The 16,777-nt window shown below is 37.5% G+C and overlaps 1 protein-coding gene across 2 annotated transcripts in view; it reads left to right on the forward strand.

The window, feature by feature from the left end:
• The window catches only part of RPGRIP1L (RPGRIP1 like), a 92,892-nt gene that overhangs the window by 56,758 nt on the left and 19,357 nt on the right, over positions 1-16,777 (forward strand). For both annotated transcript variants that reach the window (XM_030299606.1, XM_030299608.2), the window contains exons 19-22: positions 29-112; positions 3,561-3,662; positions 4,108-4,267; positions 5,987-6,060. In XM_030299606.1, the coding sequence (XP_030155466.1) occupies positions 29-112; positions 3,561-3,662; positions 4,108-4,267; positions 5,987-6,060 (420 nt within the window). The remainder of the gene's footprint in view (positions 1-28; positions 113-3,560; positions 3,663-4,107; positions 4,268-5,986; positions 6,061-16,777) is intronic.

Consider the following 16,777-nt stretch of genomic DNA (forward strand, 5'->3'; position numbering starts at 1 on the left):
TGCACTTTAATGTATTGATTTATCTTAGGCACCAACACCTAAACCAAGACAGCGTTTAACACCTGTAGATAAGAAAGTATCTTTTGTGGATATCACCCCTCATCAGAGTTCTGTAAGTAGTAAACACTGAAAATACTAATTTTTTTCTCCCATAATAAGTATTTGAAATACATGATATAGTTATAATATACTCTACCTGATTTCAAAGGAAACCAGTGAATAAAATGCTTCTTTTTCCTTTAAATGTTAGCTTAATAATTTGGCACGGTTTAGAAATGTTAATTCTTCTTACTCTTTGATCTAAACCCTCCTTTGGCTCCATCTATGTCTCCAGCTACTGCTTTAATCCTCTGTCCTCATTTATGGGGAAAAAAAATCTCTTCAAAAAGTTGTCTTAATTCTGTCATCCTTTCTTCACACTGTTTCTTGAACTCACTCTAGGCTAATTCATCCTCATTTCAACCACCCGTGCTAAGGTCACGATGACTTTGACTTTGCCACAGCCAATAGTCAATTCTGAGTCCCATCTTCATCTCCCCATAACATCTGACACAGTGGAATACTCGCTTCCTCTTCACTTGGCCTCTGGAACACTGTGCCTTTCTTGCCCTCCAACTTTACCAGTTATTTTTCTCACTCCCTTGGACCAAATCTCTCAAGATTGAGGCGCTTCAGGGGCGCCTGGGTGGCGCAGTCGGTTAAGCGTCCGACTTCAGCCAGGTCACGATCTCGCGGTCCGTGAGTTCGAGCCCCGCGTCAGGCTCTGGGCTGATGGCTCGGAGCCTGGAGCCTGTTTCCAATTCTGTGTCTCCCTCTCTGTCTGGCCCTCCCCCGTTCATGCTCTGTCTCTCTCTGTCCCAAATAAATAAATAAACGTTGAAAAAAAAATTTACAAAAAAAAAAAAAAAAAAAGATTGAGGCGCTTCAGTATTTAAACTGCAGACCTAGACGTCTGCTCAGTCTGTATCTACATTCAGAGGTCTTATCCAGTCTCATAGTTTGGGTTTTTTTTTTTTTTAATGTTTATTTATTTATTTTGAGAGAGAGAAAGCATAGGCGAGGGGCAAAGAGAAAGCATAGGCAAGGGGCAAAGAGAAAGGAAGAGAGAGAATCTTAAGCAGGCTCCACGCTGTTCCATGAACCACAAGGTCATGAGCTGAGCCGAAACCGAGAGCCAGATGCTTAACTGACTGAGCCACCCAGTCACCACCAATCTCACAGTTTGGAACAACATCTAGATGCTGATACTCCCATATTTGTATCTTCAGTCTTGATCTCGCTGCCCAATTCCAGATTTATTTTCTTCCTGCTTATTTCATATGCATTGGACGTCTAGTAGAAACCTAAACTTCACATGTCAAAACCCAGATGTCATCTCACCAACCCTCTTCCAAAATGTTTCTTTCATTGTTTCCCATTCTCATAAATGACTGACCGTTCAACCAGTTGCACAGTCATGAAATTTCAAAGTCATCCCTTTGGCATTTCCTCTTTCACATCCCACATCCAGTTCATCCACAAAACCTGTCAGCTATACTTCCAAAACATATCCCGTAGTCAGTCATCTCTACTCTCACCACTCGAGTTACCATCATCATGTCTTTTGGACTTTAAAAAAATAATAACTTATTTGTAATTGACATATCTCTCACATAGGTAAAGGACATGAATCTTAAGCACACAGCTCAGTGAATAGCTACACAGCCACCACCCAGAGCTTACAAAATACCTGGCATATACAGTGCATTTCATATATATGTGCTAAATAAATGAATTCAAGAATTACTAGTCAGGCAGTATTTAATAGCTAATACCTACTGAGTGCTTATTATGTGTCAGACACTGAGCTAAATGCTTTATGGCCACTGAACTCATTTAATTCTCACAACAACCTTAGGATCATACTAGAATTATTCCCTTTTAAAGATTGGGAAGGTAATGTTTACAGAGCTTAAGTAACTTGCTCAAGGTCAAAGTATTAGATCTGGGATTCGAACACAGGTAGCCTGATTCCTACATAAATGATCATAAATATAAAAAAGATGTGCATAGAGATGTTTGTTGCAGCGTTCATCACAACAGCTAAAAATGGTGAACCAGTTATATGTCCAACACTAGTAAAGTGGTTCATTAAATTATGATACATTCATTTATTTTAATATTATGTTTTATTAAAAATTATGTTTACCCAAAGTTTCATACCAAGAGAAAATTTTATGTTGTGGTATTAAGGGTTTTTTAAATGTAATAGGATATATTGTATTTATAATATAATTACTGCTATGTAACCAAGAGATTTCTTTATTTGCATTAAAAATTAACCATAAAGAAAAAGGTAAAAAATGAAAAGAAATCTATTATTAACAGATATTACCATTGGGTAATGAAAATATGGATTTGTATTAATTTCTTTTGTTTTCTTGTTTATCTTTCACATTTTCTTTTATTTAATATTTTTTAATGTTTATTCATTTTTGAGAGACAGAGAGAGACAGAGCATGAGCAGGGGAGGGTCAGAGAGAGAGGGAGACACAGAATCTGAAGCAGGCTCAAGGCTCTGAGCTGTCAGCACAGAGCCCGACACGGGGCTCATACCCATGAACCGTGAGATCATGACCTCAGCCAAAGTCAGATGCTTAACTGACTGAGCCACCCAGGCACCCCTATCTTTCATATATTCTATATTGGACATGTTTACTTTTAAAATAGCAAAAATGATAAGCTGCATTTTAAAAATACACATCAGTTTATAAATCCTGGAAAATGATTGATTATAAATTGATTTTTGATACAGTTAAAAAAGAATGTTGATCATAGAAAGTACATTATCTATCCTAGTACATGCAGTTTTTTAATTACATGAGTAATGTATAATCATTATAGAAATATTAAAAAATACAAAGGAAAATTTAAAAACATTAAAAATAAAATTAAATTTCCCCAAATCTATATGTCAGAGATGGAATTTTGGTGAATTGTCTTCCGCACTTATTCCCATGGGAATATACACATTGTTGGCTTGTTTGTTTTTTAACAAAAGCGTGTACAACTATATGTATTGTTCCATAGCTAGCTTTTCTACCCAACGCTGTATTGCGTACTCTCTTCAGTGTTAGTAAGTACCACTCTGTCAGTGTCAGTACACTTGTACAATGTCAGTGGCAGTGACAGTGTCAGTAAGTACTAATAATGATCTACATTATTATTTTTTTCATGGTTACAAAGAACTCAGGTATTTGGATGTACCGTATTTTACTTAAGTAGCCCTCTACTGTTGAACATTTGCATTGCTTTCAGTTATAAACAGTCCTTCAGTGAACTACACTTGCCGTTCTTAAATTGTGTATATACCATGATGAATAGCAACCATTGTACTGAAATACATTAACTAAATTTAGGGACAGATGGGTAACTACGATATTTACTCACATATATATGTATATACGTGTATGTGTGTGTGTGTGTGTGTGTGTGTGTGTGTGTGTGTGTGTGTATGGATGATTTGAGATTTAGTAGTAAATACAAAATAACATACATGCATGTTTTTACATCAATAAAAGGAGATAACTACTTCTCCTGAAGATGGGAAGGAAATTTCATCAGAAGTGGAGCATACACCAGAAATAGAAATTAATATGCCAACTCTTTCACATATTCCTGAGGTATGTATTTGCATTAAAATTCTTTCAAAAGGTTATTTGGTTCTTAAAAGACTTTGTATTAACATGGATCAAGAAATCATAGCATTATCCTATTTTTGTGTACAACTTCCTGGGAATAGAAGGACCAAAAATATGACAAGGGTTGTAAGAGCTACAATTATGCTGATATTAGCAGGTAGTAAATAGATATATGAATTAGAGTAATCTGTAAAAGTCATTTTGATGTTAATGCATTTTTCATTCTTGGTTTATAATAACATTTTCATGTATCTGCATATTATCATTTGTGCAATTTCGGTGATTGTTTTCTAACGAATCACTTATGTGTAATGCTTGTCTATATATTTAAGTCTCAAGCTTGCATGCTTTATTAATCCAGTGTTTCAACAAGTATGTATACATGTGATCTAAGCAACAGTGTATCAGTGTGCTTTCCTTTCTTCAGGTTTCTCAAGGAAGCAGTGTAACGAAGGTAAAAGAGAATACTGAGAAAATAGAAGGAAGAGATGATGATGTGTCTTGTCTCTCTGAGGGTCAGCTTGCAGACCGAAGTTTGTCTTCTTCAGAAGATGAAACAGAAATAACTGAGGAACTAGAACCAGAAGGTGATTTTTTTTTCCTTTTTTTAAGTTAACATTATTTCCTTCTTTGCTTTATTTAATCTGTTAAGAGTATGCCTTTGGGGCGCCTGGGTGGCTCAGTCAGTTGAGCATTCGACTTTGGCTCAGGTCATGGTTTCACGGTTCGTGGGTTCGAGCCCCGCGTCAGGTTCTGTGCTGACAGCTCAGAGCCTGGAGCCTGCTTCAGTTTCTGTGTCTCCCTCTCTCTCTGCCCCTCTCCCCACTCGTGCTCTCTCTCTTTCTCTCTCAAAAATAAATAAACATAAAAAAAATTTTTTTTAAAAGAGTATGCCTACAGGGCATCTTCATTTAACAGTGGATCTACCTCATGATACCTATCTCCCGACAGAAATGATGGGACAGAGTTCAGTCTCGTCAGCTACGGTCGGGGGAACGACTGCACACCTTCTTATTTCAGCTTGGAGTGCCCCACTAGCATCCAAGTATAACTGCTGACCACGTGTCCAGTTTATATTTTAAATAACTTCATATTCTCTGTGGGTGTTATACTATCATCTGGATTATTCTAGAGAAATTAACTTTTTAAAAATTAAAACTAAGAAGTCAGACAAAAAAAGACAACTCATGACAGTATTTAATTTCTATGAATATCTGGAACAGGCAACTATAGTGACAAAGCATTGAAGTCGCTCCCTGGGGAAGGGCAAATAGGAACAGAGAGATGCAAAATAGGAGTAGATTATCGGGGGCACGAGGAAACTTATGGAGTGATGGATATATTCACGATCTTAATTGCGGTGATGATTTCACAGAATTATGTATATGTCAAAATATAAAATTTTGCATTTTAAATATGTGCAGTTTATTGTACGTCAATTGTGCCACAATAAAACTGCAAAAAATTTTAAAGATGCTTTTAAATACTAAGAGTAACTTGATTTTTTGCACAGTATAATTGGTTAGGCTGTTAGAAAACACCTATTACCCTGTTCTCTTTAAAAAGATTATTTTTAGGGGCACCTGGGTGGCCCAGTCAGTTGAGCGTCTGACTTCGTCTCAGGTGATGATCTCACAGCTCGTGAGTTCGAGCCCCGCGTCGGGCTCTGGGCTGACAGCTCGGAGCCTGGAGCCTGCTTCGGATTCTGTGTCTCCCTCTCTGTCTGCCCCTCTCCCGCTCATGCTCTGTCTCTCTGTCTCTCAAAAATAAACAAATATTTTAAAAAATCTTTTTAAAGATTATTTTTCAATTTCACAACAAGCTATATTTTTATTATCTTTGTTTCTACTAAAACTGAACTTGGAATTTTCAGTCTTTTTTTTTTTTTTTTTTTTTTTTTCTCTTTCCTAAAATATAATTTAGGGGCGCCTAGGTGACTCAGTCGGTTAAGTGTCTTACTCTTGATTTCGGCTCAGGTTGTGATCTGACAGCTCATGAGATCAAGCCCCATGTCAGTCTCTGCGTGGAGAGCACAGAGCCTGCTTGAGATTCTCTCTCTCTCCCTCTCCCTCTGCCCCTCCATTGCCTTGCTCTCTCTCTCTCTCTCTCTCAAAATAAATAAATAAACATTTAAAATAAATGAAATAAAATGTAAAAGTAAATATCTTTGCTGTTAAAAAAGGTCTAGACGTAATTATCATATTGTTCTTTTAAGGTTGTCCTTATGACATGTGCTTATTTCTGTCCATTTTACAAGGTATATTTGCTTTAATAGACTTAAACTATTGAGTTTTATTTTTTAACAGATGAGGAAGAGAGATCAGCGTCTGACAGTGATGAATGTATTATTCCTGGTCCTGTCTCCGAGAATATCAAACAGGTCAGTAACTTGATGCCAGCTAGAAAATTGTAAAATAAAGTTGTCTTTATTCGTAGTGTATCAGTCTTCATGTATGAAAATCTTCGGGCAAAAATATTTCTGGGAAAATGCTAATGTATTTTCACAATCTTACCCATACAATCGTCTAGTACAAAATAAATTTATATGTAGTTTCATAATGTGATGGGTGATAACTTCTGGAGTTAGTTTGGCTTACATGTTAACAATACCTAACAATAGTAGCTTTAATAGTTAATTGATAAAACCAGTTGACTTCCCTGACTCCTTTTCAGAACCATTGTACAAAGGTATGTTAAATCACATCTCAACTTTAAGAATTCAAAATGTGATATTGCATTCAAAACTATAATAGCTTGCAAATGTGAATTCATACACTATTCATATCTAAATATGTCCACTGATAAACTATTAAAGTTATTTCATTTCTGCCAAAAAATTAAACCCTGTTAGATCTTGTATAGTGTTTACGTGTTTTGTAGCACATTGCTGAAAAGTAGTATGTAAATTCAAATTTTGAAAAGAAAATTGTACTTTAATTTACATGGGAAGTATACCACTTAGCGGAGCATTTTTTATTTTAAGGGGGGGCCATTTTTATAAAGTAAGTGTAAGTAAAGTAAAAAGGCTCTAGCTTTTTCTGTTCATCTACATTAATTTTCCTGAAATGATTAATTGTACACCATTTTTTAGAATTTCTACTTTTTGGGTAAGAATTGGAATACTTCTTTCAACTCTTAAAATTCTCAGCTTAACCTCTTTGCAGAACAAACCCAAATGCAAACAGAATAGTTCATCTGTCCAAAGTTTTATTACCATTGTTATTAATTATAATACCACCTGACCCATGCATCCTGATATATGGAGTCTTTTTTCTTCAAAATCAATAAATCAAGGAAGAAATCTTGAATATGGTTTCCTGGACACTTTTAATAAAGCATTTAGTTCAATTAAATTTAGCTTTTTTGCTTTATCAAACCCGAAATTGTTTATCAAACTGATGAATAGAAATTCTATGCTGTCTATTAGAAAATTGTGATAAGGGGAATTAAAGGGAAAATGGGCCCCTTGTGTGGATAGCCATTTGTATTAGGGTTTTCCAGGGAAATAGAACCAATAGGATATATATGTATAAATGTCTACATATAGAAAGATTTATTATAAAGAATTGAGCCACGTGACTGTGGGGACTGAGAAGTCCCAGGATCTGCATTCAGCAAGGCAAAGACCCAGGAAATGCAATGGTGTAGCTCCAGTCTGGGTCTGAAGACCGTAAAAGTTGGAGTGCCACTGGTACAAATTCGAGCTGGAGAGCAGGCAGGCAGAGACCCGACAAGAGTCAGTGTGTTCCATTATCACATTCAAAGTCAGGAAAAGACCAACGTTGCATGTGAAGGCCAACAGGCAAGAGGAGTTCTCTCTTTTTGTTCTCCTTTTTGTTCTGTTTAGGTCTTCAATTGATTAGAGGAGGCCCCACCCACATTAGAGAGGGCAGTCTGCTTTACTCCATCTACCACCTCAGATGTTAATCTTATCCAGAAACACTCCAAGGACACACCTAAGACAATGTTTGACCTATGTCTGAATAGCTGGTGGTCCAGTCAAGTTGACAGATAAAATGAACTATCACATCATTTTATGAAGAATGTATTGTCATTACACCCAGCACAGTAAGCGTGCATGTTTGAATCAGACATTTCTTCCTGTATATCTTCCTTAAGAACTGCTTCAGGTAGCACTTTCAGGACAGTGACACATGGCTTTCATCAGAAGGAAAGGACGACTTGAATGGTGCTTCTGACCTAAGCACATCCTGCGTAACATGTCCTTTAATTATCACAACAATCCTATATTCCTTAGCATCTACTCTGTGTCAGAAAAGAAGCAATCCCTCGCCTCAAAGAAGTCACAGTCTGCAAGGAAACACAGTCACAACGTAAGGTGGTCGGAGTTAGGGGAACGGAATGCACAGGGTGCTGCTATAGGAGCATTCAAGCAAGTACCCAACAGCATGAGGGACCCTCATCAAGGATGACTTCCAAAAGTCAGTGAAGCTTGAGCCAAGTGTTGAAGGTGATGAGGAGTTAGTGAGAGCCATAGAGGGGTCATTTCAGGACAGAGGAATGATAGCATAAAAATTAGAATGTGGAGCATAACTTGTTCTGGAAATTCAGAATGGTTTTAGGGTGGACTACATCTATGGCACACCTACCGGGCTCCAGGAGAATATGCTGAAAAGGTAGACGTGTCCTCAGCGTTGAGGCCTCTTGTGTATCATCCAAGGAGGCTGAAGTCTATCCTAAAGTTCTATGAGCGGCCAATAAGGGCTTTTAAGGGAGGGGGAAGATCACTCACTCATTAAACAGGTATTTGGGGAGTATTTGCTGCATTCCAAGTTTTGTTCTAGGCCATGAGAATATAGCAGTGAATAAGAGAAATAATCCTCTTGCTCTTAGGGAGTTTACACTCTTGAATTCAATTTTAAAAGAAGAGAGACACAGAGACTAATTAAAAAGTAATTAGAGAACCCTACTCTGGTTCTCCCCATTTGATAAGATTTTTTTTTAACCAATTGCCTCTACCCTCTCATGTCACAGAATTGAGACTAAAGTAGTATCCTAGATAAGTATCATTTATGCCAATTACACTGTGAATCTGAATTACCTGCTACACTGTATAAGCACTTGAAGATCACCCAGTTTCCTCCTTGCATGTTTCAGAATCTCTCAGCTCACAGTTATTTCTTAGAAATGCTGATCCTTAACAGGAATCTAACAGATTTCCCAGGACTTAGACATATTACTTGGTTCTTCCTCTTTTCTTTATGTCTGTGATGTATAATTAATCATAGATTACTTCATTTTGTTTCATTTCATTTACAACATTTATGAGCTTCACTTTGTCAGAGTGAAATGCTTGTCCCCTCCTTTTCTTTCCAAAGTGGCATAATTAGTGTTAGCATCTTTTTTAACAGGCTACATAAAGTTTAGTGGCTGGATTAAATCAAGTCATTAACATAATGTGCTACCCAATTTGCCCCTATCGCTCTTCGTTTCCAGGACATCAAAGGGCCACAGAGCACCAGTGTAATTGGGCCTTGCTGGCCTGTCAGATTCCGTCAGCCTGACGACTGATTCTTTTACTAAAAAGCTTCTAGGCATGATAATTAAGTGGGGTGGGGGGAGTCTGAGAAATGTAAAACTTTGGACATTTCTCTATGAATATTTTATTAATTTGAATAATCAGAAGTTAACAGTATCAATTTGATGTATAATACATTGATTAAAAGCCTTGTTTTAGGTCCTTAAAATAGACATCAAAACCAAAAATTTGCATCTGCCATGACACTAAAAAAAAGAATTAACAATCCTCCTTTCAGAGTGTTTCTAGTTTTATCTTTTAAGCAACACAGCTTTCCATTTTCACTACGAAATGTATGGCCATCAATTCACAGATTTCTTAAAGTGCGCCCACAGGTAAGAATGGGAAGTCACACTCTGAAAGAGCAACGGACTCTTCTGTGCATTGCGTATTTACATCATTCTCTTTCTCTGTTTCTACTAATGGCAGTTTTGTAAAAACTGCCATATTCAATTGGACGAAATTGCAATTCCACCTGGAAACCAGGTCCTCTTGAACAATATGAGTTGGCATTCCCAGGTGACTGCAATAATGATGTTCAGCAAAATATGCTTTAAAGATTTGAAAGGCAAAATGCATAAAGCAACTCACTACTTTTAGAATTCATGTATTAAAAAGTATTAAATCAGGGGGCACCTGGGTGGCTCATTAGGTTAAGCATCCAACTTCGGCTCAGGTTATGATCTCACTGCTCGTGTGTGTATGTCTCTCTGTCTCAAAATAAACGTTAAAAAAAATTTTAAATGAATAAAAATAGAAAGTATTAAGTCAGGGCACCTGGGTGGCTTAGTCAGTTAAATGTCTGACTCTTGGTTTCTCATGGTTCATGGGCTCAAGCCCTGAGTCGGACTCTGAGCTGATAGTTTGGAGCCTGCTTGGGATTCTCTCTCTCTCTCCTTCTCTGTCTGCCCTTGCCCCGCACACGCACCCGTGCTCAAAATACATGAGTAAACTTTAAAAAACTTATTAAACGATTTCAGAATCAAACATGATATCCTGTCAATGTGTAAAATAAGCCCCTCCCGCTGTTTTACATACGGACGCTTCAGCTAGATAGAATACGTTTCAAAATATATTTTAGGTGAAACCAGAAATGTTGAATTACTCTGCTGGTAGATCCTTCCAAAACTATTTTTTATGTTTTGCAACTTAATTATCTCTTACTAATATACTATGGACGTCTTTCCATAGTAGTATATTCCATTTCTTTTAACAGATGCATAATACTGCAATGCATAGCCATACCATATTTATTTAAATAAGCCCCTTTTGAAGGACCTTTAGGTGAGGGCATCTAGGTGTCTCAGTTGGTTGAGTGTCCCATGGAGCCTTAGGCTTCTTTCAGTTTTTGCTAATGCAAACATTTCTGGTTACAGTAACAACGTATAAAAATTCCTGCTTCCTCACATCACACCTTTGCCAAACCAATGGTGAAGAAATTACACCTCACTGAAAATTCCATTACAAAGAAGCCAAGAAAGAGGTATATTTATATACACATACGTACACATTTTTATATGAGCATATAGACACAACATTTAGGTTTATGTAAACCAAGAAAATGTCTAGAAATATATAATCCAAACACCATTAGCAGTGAGTATCTCTGGGACATGGTCAGGGCAGGGGTCAGCAAACTATGGCCAATGTGTCAATCCCAGCCCTCTCTCTACCTGTTTTTGTAAATAAAGTTTCACTGAAACACAGCTACACCCATCATTTACCTATTGTCTATACTGCTTTCACTCTAGAAGAGCAGAGTTGAGTGTTTGCAACAGAGACCATATGGCCTGTGATGCAAAAATTATACAAAACGTAATTGCCAACCCCTTTGGCAAAAAATTGCCGAAAACAAGGAACTTTTATATTTTACTTTTGGGATTTATATTGTTGGATTATTTTTCTTAAGTGTATTTATTTATTTTGAGAAAGAGAGAGAGTGAGCAGGGGAGAGGCAGAGAGAAAGGGAAAAAGAGAATCCCAAGCAGGCCCCCACACCATCAGCACAGAGCCAACATGGGCTCGAACCCACAAACCATGATCATGACCTGAGCCGAAATCAAGAGTCAGGCGTTTAACCTGGTGCCCCTCTTGTTGGATTATGTTTAATGATGAGTATAGACTCCTTCCAGAAAGGAAATAATTTGTAAGCTAAGTCTGTACTAAAATGTTAAATAATAACTAGAGAACAGTTTCATATGAATATCATGGAAGCTTTTTTGCAAATATCTTAGAAAGGGACAACAAATATACGTTGAATCTTTCTTGGTTTAGAGCAGTGATTCTCAAAATGTGGTCCCCAGACCAGCAGCGTCAGCGTCACCTCAGAAACTGTGAGGATGCAAATTCTTGGACCCCACCCCACACCTCATGAATGAGAAATTCAGAGACGGAGGCCCAGCAATCCGTGTGTTATTGAGCCTTTCAGGTCATTCTGGGGCATGCTAAGAGTTTAAGAACAACTTTAGGGAAAAGTGGTACTTCTCACCGTGACTGCACACTCAGATCACCTAGAGAGCATTTTTAAATGCCAGGGCCTGGCTCCATCCGGATCAGCTAAATCCGAATTTTGTTTAAAGCTCCCCGGGTGATACTAATGTGCAGCCAAAATTGAGAACCACTGTACTATAACATCTGTTTTCAATGATGGTGAAAGTGGAATAGCATATCAAAATCACCTGAAATTGAGGGTAATTTTTAAAATTCTCTCCTTCCTTCACATTATTGCCATAGTAAGCCACAGTTAATGATGGAAATGTGTCATATCCCTCAGGTGTATTAGGACAGGAAAAAATATTCCAACCATTGCTTTAGAACATGTGGTAACAAGCTTCTGTAATTTGCTGACCATTATAGATGCAGTAATTTTCATGGTGTATAAGGGAGACCATGACAGTATTCGAAAAATAAGCCCTCTTAACTCTAGCACCATTTTGATCTCCATCACTGAAGTTTTCGGTATTTACATTATTTGTTTAATATGGGTCTTTCACAGAACACGTGAGAAAAGGTAAGTTACTGCCACTGATGAAAGCTGGGTTTTTTTTTGCTTTTGTTTGTTAAAAACATTATTGTCTTGACAGTTTGAGTTTCTCTTTACTCTTCTTTCTCCCAAAGAGCTTTTAAGAAACCAAATATTTTCAATCAAAACATGTATGAAGAATGGATATGATTCCTAATAAGGGGAAGTTTTAGAGCCTAGTGTGAGTTGAGAGGACTTTTTTTTTTTAAAGTTTATGTATTTATTTTCAGAGAGAGAGAGAGAGAGAGAGAGAGCGAGCACAAGCAGGGGCAGAGAGGGAGGGAGAGAGAAAATCCCAAGTAGACTCCACACTGTCAGTGCAGAGCCCAATGTGGGGCTCAGACTCACAAACCGTGAGATCATGACCTGAGCCGAAACCAAGAGTTGGTTGCTTAACTGACTGAGCCCCCCAGGCTCCCCTGGGAGGACTTTTTTTTTTTTTTTTTTTGAGATGACTCTGCCCACCCCCAGCCTGAAGAAGGAAGTTGTAAGAATCACTATTAATCAGTGTGCATTCCTACCCTGTTTACCTATGGCTCTGTCAATACCAATGGTGAGCTTTTCTTAGAACTCACCCCAATTAAAATTTTCCTCTTAAAGGGCATAGACATAGATTATAACCTTCCATGTCCATTTTATATCTTATCAGTTTGCTATATAGTACCAAGTTCTACCTACTCCTATAGGTAGGCTTTGTTTATATTTATTTACACACATACACACATACACACGTATGTAACACATTTTTATAGTGATAAATGTAATACCCATGTAAATTCATGGAACCATTTGGGGAGTAATTTGAATTTCTCACCTCTATCCCTTAGCAATTCTTCTAAGAGAATCATTCACATACACAAGAAAACATAAAGGAATGCAACATTGTTTGTAATAGCAAAAAACTGTGGACACCTGGATTGTTCATCAGTAAAGAAATAAGTGGACTATAGATTATATATGCAATATAAATGGAATTCTATAGAACAGTTAATATATAGGAATTGGATTTTAATTATAAACGTGAATAAATCTAAAAATATATAGCATTCAGTGAAAAAAAACACAAGTTGCAAAATGATTGATAGAGGCTGATACCACTGATATAAAGCCTAAAAACAGAACAATACTCTGTGTCGTTTATGGATATATACCTATGTTGTAGAAAGTATAAAAGCGTGTTTGGGAGTGATACATACCAACTTAAGAATAGTGGTTACCTATGGGGGGATGAGAAAGGAAAGAAAGGAACTAGGAGGTAGGGGCTTTACCTGTATCTAACTGAAATGTTTCATTTCTTCAACAGTAATAACAAAAAAAGTTTGAAGCAGATACAGCAAAATGGTAACATCTGTTTTAGACGTTGAGTACTTGAATATGCCAAATTATTTTCTATACTTTATAATTTTTAAAGTTACGGAAATGCTTATTCACTGTAGAAATTTAGAATGAAATAAAACTCACATGTAATCTCACCAGAGTTAGAGTTAAATCTAATGGACTAAAACAAGTTGAAAACTTTTATCATAGGCCATCCTCAGTTAAGGGATATGATGTTTAAGGACTGTCAAGTATAATTAGTTTTTAGAAGCCTAACAATTCAACTCCAATGTGACTGCTCTGATGCTTGAAACCAGAGGAAGAATTCAGCATGATCCTCTGAAGTAAAACATAAAAAATTTAAGCATGCCAATAAAAGCTTAAGTAAATACTGTAGAAAAATATGGCCTAAAAAGTGAATTAGCATCAGTCAGGAAGCAATGGTGGAATTGAGCCAAAATCATGAGAACTTTTAACTTTTTTTCTCTGCGAGTAATACAAGCTGTCATCACATTTCTAGATCATTCAATCACACAGTATGGAGTGTCCATCTATACAGGCAAGTAAAAATAACTTCTTACTTGAGTGACTTCTATTACTTCTGTTCACCACCGTCGACTTTTAAATGCTTTTTTTTTTATATGCTAACGTCAACATCTTGCTAACTAGAGATGTAAATAGGGCACTTGGTGAATAAGACAAAAGTAACATCATACTTAGTAACAAACGTTCACACATACAGAATAGAAGACAGGAAAAGCCTAAAGCCTATACCGTGTGGCCAACTTACTACATGTGAAGGCTACCAATACCCTACAGAAGTACAATTGTCTTGTTCTAGAGATCCTAAACAGACATTATGATGCATCTGACTGCAAAGACTTGTTTGAATCAGTGTATGGTTATCCCTTGCAAGTCTCCTAGTGGAACTTTTCATTGTTTTATTATGAAAAATTGGAAAAGTTCAAAAAATAGTAACCTCCCATCTCAGTTCCACAATATTGACCTGTCTTTGAAATACTCTTATTTAACTGAAACCTTAAACAGCAAGATTTCTATATATTTTTCAACAGTTAGTAATAACCAACTTACCAAAACACGGGAGACACAATAAATATTTGTTAAAAAAGAAAACCTAAAAAAAAAAAATGCAGCTACACCTTTTACTGGCAATATACAAAAGATATTCTGAATATATAAAAAATATTCAGCCTCCCTTGACTCCATATCTTTAAGTATTTATTGAGAGCCTACTATGTGCCAGATAGGATGTTAAATAGCAGAAGATTAATAGGACAAGGCTCTGGCCTCCAGGAGCTCACAGTCTACAGAGAAGCAGATAGGCGCAAAAAAAAAAAAAAAAAAAAAAAAAAAAAAAAAAAATCCATGAAGTATAACGTGACTAGAAAGTGTAGTAAGGACCCAGAGGAGGAACCAGCTCACCCTTGGAGAGTAGAAATGCTATCCTAAAAGGACAGCATGTGTGGCCCAGGACATAAAATAAGTAGAATTTTGTCTGGTGAAGAAGATTTCAGATGCAAAAAACCTAAGCTATGTAAACAGCACACCACTGGTCCCAGAAAATGGCTAGAGTGTAAGTTAACAGGCTTTCAAGCAGAAAGGGTGATACCTGATTTGTTTTTAGGGAGAGAATTCAGCCACAAGAAGGGCAGCTGAGACTCCAGACCAGGGATTAGGGGCAGGAGTGCCTTGCCTCTCTTCTAGCCGTGAGAGTAGATCCCTTCGTTTCTGAGCGTGTGCTGCATGCCAACAGCAGTGATGTCATAAGCAGGGTAGCTCGCGTCCCTGAGTCCCCGAGTTTATAGGCTGGTACCGTCCATCTGCGTCCAGTTCTGCCGACCAGTTCTCTTTCATGATCCCTTCTCATTTCTCCCTTGTTACTCCGTCAAACTGCATGCTAATACTAGGCAGCTGTTGAGTGAGTCCTTCCCCCAGATCAGATGAGAACCTAAACAAATTTCTCTAGAGATAAAAATGAAAAGAGAAGCCACATCCTGTTTTGTCTTTTTATCCCCAATAGCTGATACAATGTTGAAACACAAGCTTTCAATAATCTGATGAATCATTGTGTTCAGGAAGTGGCATGAATAGGGATGGGTGATCTCCAGGATGTGGTGGGTATGAAAAATGAAAATGGCAACCGTGGCTCCGAGGTCTCCTGGCTGTAGGGTGGCCAGGTGGCTGGTGATGTCACCTGAGATGGGAAATATCGGAGGATGAATGAGATCAGGGGAGAGGGTATGAGTTCATTTCTGACACGAAGTTGTCTGACTGAACCGTCAGTCAGACAGCTGATGTACTTCTTAATCTTCAAAATCTTTATTTACAATCTAGTTGAACTTTTGATTCACAGAGGCAAAAACACAACCAGAATTGTTCCAATGTTGAAAAATAAATTGGCTAGCCCCAGTAGCCAAAAGGTATAATGTTTAGAAAATTCTTTATTCAGACAGAGCATGCTTCCCTGGATATATACTATTTGGAACTTATCCGTCTTCTAATTTATTTTAAGTTGATTTATGTAGCATAAAAAGAACAAAGATGGGGCGCCTGGCTGGCTCAATCTGTTAAGCATCCAACTCTTGATTTCGGCTCAGGTCACTATCTCACGGTTCAAGGAATCAAGCCGCGCATCAGGCTCCGCACTGACAGCATGGAGCCTGCTTGGGACTCTTTCTCTCCCTCCCTCTTTGCCTCTCCCCCACCTGCTGTCTCCTTCTCTCTCTCTCAAAATAAGTAAACATTTTTTAAAAAGACAAAAGGGGCACCTGGGTGGCTCAGTTGGTTGAGTGTCTGACTTCGGCTCAAGTTATTCAAATCTCACCATTCATAAGTTTGAGCCCCACATCGGGCTCGCTCCTGTCAGCCTGTCAACACAGAGCCCACTTCAGATCCTCTGTCCCCCTCTTTCTGCCCCTCCCCCGCTTGCGCTATCCCAAAAATAAATACATATTTAAAAAAAAACAAAGAAATGGTAACTAATAACTTCTATACATAATATTAGAAAATTTAAGGGACATGGGATCGAGGTAATGAGGCTCGAGGGGGAATAACAATAAAAAACTGGACCAGAAAGGAGATGATGCCATGTAAGGAATTTAAAGCTCTTTTAAATTTATTTGAATATGATGGGTTTTCTTTTGGTTTGTTCGGTATTGATGTTTTTGCTTGTTTCTTTGGCTGTAATCTACTTTCATT

This window comes from Lynx canadensis, chromosome E2 (genome assembly GCF_007474595.2).
Source record: "Lynx canadensis isolate LIC74 chromosome E2, mLynCan4.pri.v2, whole genome shotgun sequence".
Taxonomy (NCBI): Eukaryota; Metazoa; Chordata; class Mammalia; order Carnivora; family Felidae; genus Lynx; species Lynx canadensis.